The 11508-nt window shown below is 45.8% G+C and overlaps 1 protein-coding gene across 7 annotated transcripts in view; it reads left to right on the forward strand.

Annotated features, from left to right (window-relative positions):
* RAD54L2 (RAD54 like 2) overlaps nucleotides 1-10619 on the forward strand; it is a 79063-nt gene extending 68444 nt beyond the window's left edge. For 5 of the 7 annotated variants that reach the window (XM_082214474.1, XM_082214473.1, XM_082214477.1 and 2 more), the window contains exons 18-22: nucleotides 33-229; nucleotides 976-1172; nucleotides 1913-2002; nucleotides 2569-2661; nucleotides 3492-10619. In XM_082214474.1, the coding sequence (XP_082070600.1) occupies nucleotides 33-229; nucleotides 976-1172; nucleotides 1913-2002; nucleotides 2569-2661; nucleotides 3492-4486 (1572 nt within the window). In that variant the 3' untranslated portion in view covers nucleotides 4487-10619. The remainder of the gene's footprint in view (nucleotides 1-32; nucleotides 230-975; nucleotides 1173-1912; nucleotides 2003-2568; nucleotides 2662-3491) is intronic. The other 2 variants (XM_082214478.1, XM_082214479.1) reach the window with 2 other exon arrangements.
* Nucleotides 10620-11508: the final 889 nt, after the last annotated feature.

Consider the following 11508-nt stretch of genomic DNA (forward strand, 5'->3'; position numbering starts at 1 on the left):
TAAAATGATACTTCCCATTGTTGTTACCACAGGAGCCTTTTGAGCATGAGTCGCTGCTGATTGACCGTAAAGAACACAAGCTCACCAAGGCAGAGAAGAAAGCAGCCAAGAAGAGCTACGAGGAAGAGAAACGTGCATCCGTCCCATACACCCGTCCATCCTACGCTCAGTATTACCCAGCCACTGACCAGAGCCTGACAAACATACCCGCCTTCAGTCAGAGGAACTGGTGGGTAAACCCTTTCCTTTCTGTATGCAATGTTCAAGGCAAATGGCAAGTTCTGATCTGTCCCTGCATCTTGGCAATCGTTTTCTGGCTCTTAGAACATGGGGCAAAGAAGTTAACCAGTAACTGAACAATTACAGATGAGTGGGGGAAATCAAATTAAACAGCATTCTGTTGTGATGGGACAGTCAGTACAGTATTCAAAGTACAGATGGCTACATACACACATCATATATATTGAGCAATTAGGTACACTCCCCCCCCCCCCGAGATTTTCAGGATACTTTGATACTGATTTCTTGTTGCATTTCTTGCAACAAGTCAAATAACAAAACTGCCTCTGAAGCGCCCCAGAAATTGTGGAATTTAATATGTGGTTGGGGACTCAGCCTATGTCATAAATACTCATGGAACTCCATAATCTGGAATTATTTCCTCTGCAGGCCCCTTTTCTCTGCATGTGGATTATTAAAGTGATGATGGTGTCACACATTGATTTGGGGGCGGGGGTACTTTGATCCTCAAGATGACAATGAACTCCAAATCCCATCAACTCCAGTCAGCATAGCCAGCAGTTAGGAATGATGGGAATTGTAGTCCAAAAAATCTGGGTAGCCATATCCCTGGTGTTAGGGCATTAGGTGGACAATGGAGTGGATGATTCCACGTTGTAGTAAGAAGCTACTGAGCCCCTTCCAGCTCCGTGCTTCTGTGAAGTGCTGATTCCTTCCTTCCTTTTCCCCCCACAGGCGACCAAGCCTCAAAGGTGAAGAGAGGCCGGTGGCAAGCGTACGTCCCGTTCAGTCCACCCCCATTCCTATGATGCCGCGCCATGTGCCGTTGGGCAGTATGGGATCAGCATCAGTTTCCAATCCTGGCATCAACTTTCCCATCAATTACCTGCAGCGAGCTGGTGTCCTCGTACAGAAGATTGTCACCACAACAGGTCAGTTGCTTTCCAGCTTTATTGGAAATGGAAGTTGCTGCAAAAGGGGGTCGTTAAAGTGAAATGTGTTGCCAGCCCTCTGATGTTAAAATTGACCATACAAGGCAGCTGCTGTTAACCTTTTGAGGCCAGGACTTGCCCGCTCCTGATTAGTTATACCTGCATGTCCATCTCTGATTTTTGCCGTAGGAATATCAGGGCTCCTGTACCTTCAATAGCTGCACAGGAGATGGGATTTTGGTAGATGCTGCTTGTCATGCAAGTGAGAGAAAATATTTGCCTTTTGAAAATTCCATCTTTTGCACAGCCATTAAAGATACTAGAGGTCTGTGTGCTTTCCAACCGTCCTCTTAAAAACAAAATAAAATCTCTGGAAAGAGAGAGAAAATGATAGTGATGCCACTGCTGCGACATACCTTAGGTGAGTCTCGCTTGGGCTTGTGGATTTCAACCCACCAGCTGAAGACCAGAGGTATAGGATTATGAGTATTCATTCCCAGAAGTAAATGTTTTTTCTCATACACTTATTTTGAAAAGTAAATAAATACTGCTTTCACATTTTACGGAGTGCATTTCAGCTTTTGTTTAACTGGTGGCCCTGTGTGAGCTAGGGCTCTTAGGAGCTGCAGTCCAAAAACTGAGCCAGGTGCTTGGAAGCATTTATTCACTTGTTTTCTGGCTGAATTTTCCTTTGTAAATGTACACAATGTGTCACATATGTACTGTTTGCTCCACTTCAGATATAGTGATCCCAGGTACAAACACTTCCACTGACGTGCAGGCAAGGATCAGTGCTGGAGAGAGCATCCACATTATCCGTGGAACTAAAGGTAAAGAAAAAAAGCCTGCCTTTCCTGGGCAAAGAAAATGTGTATCCATTTCTCCGTTTTTCTTTTATGATTTGAGATTGGTGAGGGGGCTGCTATGTTTTTGTATAGATAGGCAAGAAGAGGAGGCAAACTGTGTCACTACAGAGGTGTTAGGGTATCTACTACTGCAATAAATGCCTTTGAACCCTAGTTCAGAAACCCCTTATCTCACATTCAAACTGACCAGGGTCAGGCACACACAGAGTTTGCTCCTCATGACCTTTGTTTGTGATTGACTGTTTAGTCTAACACATGGTGATATCACTCAGGAGGTCTTAATTGTCAGCTTCACAATTTTATCTTAGAATTTGAACAAGGAAACAAGAGAGTGTTGATGCTGTGTCTTTGTAGGAAGTTGATGAGCAAAGCTTTTCTTTCAAAACTTTACTTGCAATATCTAGCACGTGGAGGCAGTGCAGAAAGTGAAGGCAATTTTCTGTAATGATGAACATAAGGGTGCCCTATTCAGCTGGTCATAAGTTTTCTTCTGGCTTACCTCTGACAACTTCCACCCATCTCTCATTTAGGGACATATATCCGGACCAGCGATGGACGAATCTTTGCTATTCGCACCACTGGCAAGCCAAAGGGCAGTGATGATCATCGCATGGTTGCCTCGGGTAAGGTGCTTATTCTGGCAAGGAAGTCTGACTGCGTTTGTCTTTAGGGATATCCTTTGGGGGTTTTAATTTATTTATTCATAACCCTCTCTTTTGGTTTAACAAACTCTCGGAAATAACTTACAATGTCAGCATAGGAAGCTGCCTTAAACTCAGTCAGACAATTCATAGAATTATAGAGCTGAAAGGGAGCACTAGGATCATCTAGTCCAACCTGCTGCAATGCACGGATCTTTTGCCCAACATGAGGCTTGAACCCACAACCCTAAGATTATGCTCTACCAGTTGATCTATCCCTCGTTTGTTTATCTAGGTCAGTATTCCCTACTCTGGCTGGCAGCAGCTCTCCAGGGTTTCAAACAGGGTCTCTCCCAGCCCTGCATGGAGACACCAGGGATTGAACTTGGAACCCTTTGCATGAAAAACAGGTGCTCTACTACTGAGCCACAGCTCTTCGCCTAAAATAAAGAAATACTAAGAGCTAAAACAAAATACAGACATTAGGCATTCAAATAACAAAATGCAGCTAATTAGCAGGTTAAGATCACATCTTAAAAAGCAAACATTTTTTAAAAGTGTTGATCTAAAAATGAGAAGGGGCCTGGCAAATTGCGATGAGGAAACTACTGCCTAGTCTTGTAGCCAATGCTAGAAGCCTGTCTCTCAAGTACCTCTCATGACTCTCAGACTCTTGCAAAAGATGGGCAGAGTAGAGCTCCCCAGGTTGATCTTAAGCAGAGGGCAGACTCAGGCCATCTTTTCCAGCACCCTAGTTCTGCCTCTTGTTACTTCCCTGGTCTTATCTACTGATGTGCCTCTGTTGTTCACAGGATCCCAAGGGCCATCTCTGGAATCCACAAGCAACGGCCGGCATAATGCCTCCTCGCCCAAGCTTCCCAACACAGAGGAGCTCACTCGGCCAATCTCCCCCGACAGCCCCGAAATCATCAGCGAACTGCAACAGTATGCGGAGGCGGCTGCCGCCCGTGAGTCCAGACACAACTCCCCTAGCACTAACGCGGCACCCGGACACCCAGCCCGGAAAGACAACACGGCCCCGTTAGCAGCTCGTGGAACTGAGCAGCAGCGAGCAGGGACTCGTGGTACGGCTCCCTCGTCCTCTTCAGCCCTGCCGGCCACCAGCCACCACGGTGACAACCACTCCGTGCTGGACTTAAGAGGCAACAAGCGCAAGTCCACGTCGCCTTCCGGCCCGGAGGAGCAGGCCCATCGGCAGCAGAAGAAGCGGCCGCTGCCCACAGCAGTCCAGCCATATGAAAGTGGGTACCCTGTCTCTGGTGGGTTCACCATGCCCTCTGTTCCCTTAAACCACAACCTAGCCCACCCATTTCCTCCCCAAGCAGGCAACTCCTTGTACATGAGCACAGGCTCCTCCTATTACCAGCTGCCTAGCTTGCTCTCAGACCCCCACCTGGTGTTTCCTGTGACTACTGACCCTCTGCTGACAGCCGGCACTGCTAGTTCCTCTGCTGCTACCTCAGCCACCGCCAGCGTCCCCTCTTTCATGTTAAACCCCTCCATGACGGGGATGCTCTCCAACTACTCGCTGCCCTTCACGCAGTCACTCCTGCCTGAGCCCAGGATGTTTGCTCCTTTTCCATCCCCAGTCTTGCCCAGCAGCCTTCCCAGGAGCATGGCGTCTGCCTATCCTGGCTTCATGTCCCCTCATTCAGGATATCCAGCTGGGAGCCTCCTTCGGTCCCAGGTGCCTCCGTTTGACACCCACGAGGTCTCTGAGGTGGGCTGCAGCTCCAACGAGGATGAGGACAAAGATGACGATGTAATAGAGATCACGGGGAAGTAAGGGGCCTAGTCTCTTGTTAGAGCTCAACTCGGCTGGCAGGCAAAAATAAATAAACAAAAAACAAAATCCTCACTGGACCTTTCTGGGGCCAAGGGTTTCCATCCGGGACACAGCAGAGGTGGAGGAGACTGGAAAGGAAGGTGGCGTTTTAGTTGTCCGAGATCTGCATTGTATGGGGAACTGTATTGAATGGACACCCACCCAAGAGTGGGGAAGCAAGAGAGTTGCAGGAGGGAAGTAATACTGTAAACCATAGGAGTGCCTCCTTGACTTTCCCTCCTGCGCTCTGAGTTGTCCAAAAGGGAGACCTGCCATTACGTTTCAGTGCCCTTTGTTAGGCTGGAGACACTGGTTTGTTGTTTTCTCTCTCTCTCTTTGTCTGTGGAATAACTCTCAAACACGAACTGCCTTATCTGTGAAAGTTCAGTACCCCATAGTAAATAGGGGGTGAGTTTGTACCCTAGGAGACATGATGATGAATAGCATTGTTAATGGAGGGAGGGAGGCGGGTTTGGAAGGAGCAGGCAATATGTAATGTGTAGGTGGGAGGGTGTGGGTGGGGCAGGGTCTATGTGAAAACCAGTTTTGTCTGTCATCCATCTGAAAGCTGAAGACAGGTGAGTCTGGTGGTCTTCACCAGGCCCTCATCAGGTGGTATCGGGAGTAAGGGAGAAGCGGTGATGGGGTGCCGCTCTCCTGCTGCCTTCCCCATGAGATCCATTTGAAGGCAGGGACCTTTGTCGGCTCAGCTTCACACTGGCTTCTTCAGCAGGGTTGGGTTAGGACTTGTACCAGTCTTTTAGTGAGGTAGTGCTCAGTGGAGGAATGGCGAGGATTTTCCTACGTCCCTCTCTAGCTTTTTGTAGTGGTTACTCTCCCTCTGCCACCCCACCCACTACCGAGGAGTGAGTAGAAGAAAGCTTAGCAGTCAGGCTCCTGTTGACCACAGTAAGTCGAACGTCTTACAAAAGGGATGCGCTCGAGAGCCTTGCTGCTGTCTGTGTTAATTGTTGACACTGATCCGACTGACCTTCTCCTTCTGCAGAACAGATTTGTTAATTTATTTAACGAAAACAAACTATTTATTTTGGGATTCTCTTTCCTTTTCTGCTTTTTCCTTGCTGTAAACAATGGCCTCTACTGAAATCAGGATGGTCTGCATGGGGAAGAATTGGGGATGGTGAATAGGCTGCTTGACCAAAGCAGAGACAGTGTGCAGGACCAAGAAACAGCACCCTCCCAGTCAGCTTTCCACACTTGTTCAGCTGATAAAACATCTAACAGCCCCTGTATTCCTTGTCCCTCTTCAGCTGAACATGCAGCAACACTGCAGGTGGTTACTTCAGTGTCAGCTGGAACCCTGCTTGGTGTCTAGCGTTCTCCCTTGTACTAAGTAACAGTTAAACTTGCCCTCCACGTTTGTTGGAGAGGTTGGTTACGCAAGCAGGATCCCACCACTTGAGTGGATTGTGAGTAAGAAAGTAGTCAAGCCATTGGAGAGGCATGTCCTCTACACTGTGACTAGGCTCTGGTCCATGCTTGCTCTGTTTATATGTTGTCACAAGGGTGTATAAGGAGAAGCTGTGAGCTCTCATAGCAGGCTTAATGAAGGGAGTGAGTTCCATGGTTTAGGCAGAAAGACCAGTGTCTGTCTTTCTGCTGGGGGATGGGATACACATAATAGAGACAGTGGAATGGTACCCAGAGTCTCTCTTATAAAGTGGAACCAGGTACTCTCTTCAGGCTTTTAAAGAATTGCCATTCCAGGGGAAAGAGGGCAAGCATGTCCATGGCAGGGAACGAGTGAGAGGGTTGCCAGCCCCCTGTGCTAAGGAAGCCTTTTCAGGATAGTGGTGAATGAAACCCCATTCTCACCTTACCTTTGTTAGGTGGTTAAAACTGCCCCCTCCTCATGTGGAAACCTCTCCATCCTACAGAATTTGAGAATTCAGCCTTTGTCCACACTGTTTGTGGTCTACCAAGACCCACAGTTCAAGAGGTAGTGGCTAGGTAATCCACATATTGGTTCTGAAAGCTCTCTCTGTGTATGTGTGTGTGTGTGTGTGTGCGCGCGCTTGTATGAACCGTAAAAAGCATGAAATGATGGGCTTCCTGTCTTTTCTCTGTTTATGGGACACTGTCTGTCAGACCTGACTTCACCATTCGTAGAAGCCTTAGATTTACAGTTAGCTATGCAAATTACTTTTAATTATTTTAAAATAAAAACATTAAAATAGTGCTTTCTTCTTTAACATATCCTAGGAGTTGAAAACCGAGGGGTTCTGAGCAAACTTCTGGACAACTTGTCTTTGGATGCACCATGGGAATAAAAAACAAACAAACACAACCCCCCCACAAAAATAACAAAGCAAATTAACTGATGGTGTCCATTCGCGTTTCTCCAAAGACTTGGCCATGGTACGTCTGTGAGTCATGCCCTTTTGTGATTTGTATGTGTCCACCTCATACAAAATATGATGACACTGATTGTACTGTAAACTCACTCAGCTGTCTTTTGCAACCCTCGATAAGTGGACTTGGGGACCGGATGGTAGGCAAGGTGGGTTTTTGCTTGAGCAGCAAGGTTTTAGAGCTGCTGAAGCCTAAGCCATTTTTGGAGAAGGATGTCATTACTTTAGGCTTCAGGCAGGCTCAGTCTTCAGTGTGTTGGTTTGGGGCAGCATAGCTAATGATAACCTGAGATATCTTGCCAGCTCCTGTCCTCATTTCAACTGAGTAACAAATTTTGACAGGACAGGCTGATACGCTCTGTCCATTACTTCAAACAGTGCTTCCTTCTGATTCTCTTGTTCCTTTTGAAGAATGTACAAAGGGCTCAGGAGGGGTCACTGGACTAGGCAGGTTTTTAGCTCATCCTCACTGTAATAGAGGGAATAGATACATCTGGGATTAAGTAAACTAGGCCTTGTAACCACCTTTTAAATAGGAATGGGAGGTAGCTATTAGCTGTAGAAAATGGTGTGTACACTTGTAATTTACTACTCTGGCCACTGGATGGCAGTGTTGCATCACATGGATTATTTAGGTTTTAAAATACCTTATTTTGAAAAACTGGCTTTTGTACTTGGTTAAGAAAGTTATAAAAATGTTACGTCTGTCTGTCTATGCACATCTCTCTCTCTCTCTCTCTCTCTCTCTCTCTCTCTCTCTCTCTCTCTTAACTAATCTTCTAATGTTAGTGGAATGCTTGAGAACGTATTTGCACGACTGACAAACTCCACTTCACCTCCCTGTCTCCCCTAATACCTTTTGTTAGACCAACCACTTTCTGTAACCTTTGGAGAGAAGTACTTTGTTGGGACAGATGCCTCTACTTCAGCAAGTGCCTGAGCTGGGTCTCTTTCCCACCTGTAGGGCGTTATACTGGTTTTGTCTCCAAGTGATTGAAACTTTCATTCCCCAGCGCTTGCCGAGAGAGAATTCCCTTGCCAACGGGAATGAAGAGAACACTCTTCCACTCGGCGTCCTTGTTGCTTCTAGAGGGCGCAGTGCAGCCTCCTTCTCAAAATACTTCACATCTCCCAGGTGTTCAGCGTCCCCTATGAAGCTGTGGCTTCCGACAACAGAGGGAAAGCTGCTGTGCCTTGTCTGTGAAGGGCAGAGAATGCTTGAGACAAGAGCTGGGTCAGAATGGCTTAGTGACTTAACCTAGCAGAATATCAGAAAGGCCCCTTCCTTGATGCAGCTGTAAACCCCAGGAATGTAGTGTCCACTCAAAAGCATCTCTAGTTTTGTGCTGTAGAGAGATCTCTGAATCCACCCACAGGACCTGGGCAGTCCCTGACTCCCATATCTCCAATAACGTTTCTTTTTCTTGCTGGTTCTTGGTTGTGTTCCTGAGGCTAACCCTGGTTGACTCTGCTTGGCCCTGTGTGACTTGCACTGCAAAATTTCAGACAACAAAAGAATTGAGGAAGGAAACTTGGGGTGTTCAGCTTTTTACAGATGCTAACACAGACCCTGGGTGCATATCCCAGGAGCCTCTAGACTGTCCTTTTTAGGCCATTGGAAGGTGATTTACATATACTGTAGCATTTCTTCAACAGCTTTAGAGCAACACTATTAAGTCTTGAGTGATACAGAATGGAACTTGACCCCTTTAATAAATGCATAGGGGAAAGAGGTGACCTTAAACTGTGATGTTTCCTGGACCTTGATGGTACACTCTCCGTTTTGCTCCAGCTTCGGGCAGCCCACAATTTTAAACTGATCACGATTTTGTTTGGACACATACTGCCTGTGATGGATGGCTTTAAATTGTTGTGGGCATAGAACTGAGGGACTTAAACCACAACCATGGTAAGGGTTATATGTGTGTGTATATGCATGTATACTAATTTCTGGGTGCTGTCTCTTTGTCACACTTTCATACGACCAAGAGATGGAACTTGAATGGGATTTGTCAGGTGAGAGCAGATTTGATGTTCAATCACTGTTTGCAATAACACTAACCCATAGTTAAGAGGGATGAGGACAAAACACATCAGGCCTTGGGTTCGTGCACTTCCCTCTACTTTGGCACAGCCATAAGGACATTGGAAACTTCTGCTCCTGTATTAGATTAAACCACAGTTTTGGCATTATAAGTGAAAGCTAAACTACTTTATCTTAATTATGTTAAGAAAAGGCAACTTCTTAAACTGTGGTTTGAAGTTGACTTGTCTCAACAACTCTGGTTTATTTGTCTTGAGTTTGATCTACAGGGAAAGCTGTAGTTAATTTAAAATGGAAGTGAAAGCAGGCATGCCAGGGGAATAACGTGAGCCCAAGGATCACCCAGTTGCATTGTCATTGCCCTGAAGCAGGGGTGGGGAACCCCTTTTTGTCTGCTGAGGGCCACATTCCGTGAGGAGTAATTTGTTGGGGGTCATGCTAAACTTGGGTAGGCCAGAGTGAAATGGGGGGTGAGGCCAGGGGAGCAACCAACTGCTCTTGCTAGAGGTATAAAGCAATAGCTGGCAGATGGCTCCTTTCATTCCATCAGTTTTGACTCCCCTGCCCCCCACCATCCCTTCCCTTCCTTCAGCCCACCAGAAATTAGGCTGAGGGCCCCAGGTTCCCAACCCATACAATGAAATGTGGGTTAGTGTTGTGTTCAAAATAGCCCATTGGCTCCTATAGGACAAAGTTAAATGGGCTGCAATTTCAGGCAGAGTTTTGAGGAGACAAAATCTGACTGCAGCCGCCAGGAGTCCCTGCAAATATATGGGCATCCTCTCTGCCTCTCTCACCATGACGGACATATTGCTAGTTGTAAAGAAAGCTGGCTCATATTTTTTATCAGAATTAGGGGATCAAATGACAGCAGTGCAAATGGTCATGGGAAGATATGGCAAGTCAATAAAATTATACATGTATTTGTGCTGAAATCTTGTTTTAGCTACCATAGATGTACAGTTACTAAACTGGGGGGGAAATTGTCTGTGGACCCACTAAACAGAGAAATTAAACATTGATAGATTAAAAATAATAACAAAACCTCTTTCATTCCCCCCTTTAACGTCAAAACCATATTAAGTCAAGCCTGTTGATTTACAAGAGATAGGCCGTTTAGTCTTTGTGGGAATGTCTGCTCCTGGTAACTCAAAACAAGAAAGCAGATTTTCAGGAGAGGTGGGAGGGTGCTGCCAGTTCAGGGAGGATCAGCAAAGAATGGGAGAAGCTAGCAGAGGAGGAGGGATCTTTTTTCTTCTTATTTTGCTCTGTATTGAAACAAGACCACTAACAGCTGCCCACAGCTGCATTGCTTCTTGGGGTTCCTATATTATTCGTTTCCCAGCTTGCGTTCTCTGTCCCTCCATTGAATCCATTTGTACAGGGGAGCTGAGTGAATCCAATGGTTTTCTTGGTTTGTTTCTGTTCCGCCTTTAGTTTGTGGCCTGTCTTTTGTGATGGGGGGGGGGATGGCATTTCTGTAGCAGCGTCAGTTGGTCGGCTGGTTGCACGCATGGGTCATGTGCTTCCCTCATCTCTCTGTCCAATGGGATGCGCTTACCCGAGAACAGAGACATTGAACAATTTTGTTGTTTATATGATGTATTTATTTTTACTTGTGTTTCATGTCATTTTTTTAAAAAAATAATAAATTGTAAGTTGGTATAATGCCTATCAATTCTCTCTCTTTTTTAAAAAATAAACTTCAAACATTACAACAGTCCAATGATTTTGGTCTGGAATGAATTTGGTGTTTGTTTTCAAGCATAAATATACTCTGGCTGCCATATGGCTAAAATCAGTTGCTACCATGTTGTCCCTTGAAAGCAGTGCGACTTGCTACATGCAACTAACTTGCTTCGTTGATTTCCAAGGTATGTAAATCATAAGAACTGGGTTTAGCTGTACCAGGGCAGCTGTCTTAGCAGGTAGGTGATGGTTATTTGGTATCTGAAGGGGCAAAAGTTCATTTCAGTGATAAACAACACTTGGATCAGCCAACCACTTTTCGACAGAAGTCTGCCTATCAAGAAGGTGGATATTTGCTTTTACCCAGTTTCAACCCAGTTTTTCTACTAAGGGGACTATCAGATTTTTCCACAGGGTGCCCCTTAAGTATTTGTTGAAACATGCTTTCATGCAAAAAAAGCCTTGAGGCACAGTTAATATTTGTGATAGGCCTAAACCCCATAAGAATATCCAAACCACAAACTGTATTTGCTATAAGCTACAAATGCTGTTTTGTAGTGGGTTCTGGTGAGAATACACTTTACTATTACAAGGACCAGAAAGTTCAGGCCTCTCAGCCACTTCTTACATAAGGGATCTTCAGATAGTTGTTTCTACTCTGCGTGTTTTCTTTAGCACAAAAGCTTCAGCTGCTAAATAATTTACTATATGGGAGGGAAATGATGGTTTTTAAGACTTGCCTTCCCTGACACTCAGGAAGTCAAAGTACTGTATCTCTGCAGTTGTGGTGATGTAGCTGCCCACCTGGCAGATTGGGCCTACCTGGGGGTGGGAAGGTTAAGATCTAGCCAGCCCAGAAGTTCTCCACCCATCTTATA

This window comes from Podarcis vaucheri (assembly GCF_965113315.1).
Source record: "Podarcis vaucheri genome assembly, chromosome: 2".
NCBI classification, from domain to species: Eukaryota; Metazoa; Chordata; class Lepidosauria; order Squamata; family Lacertidae; genus Podarcis; species Podarcis vaucheri.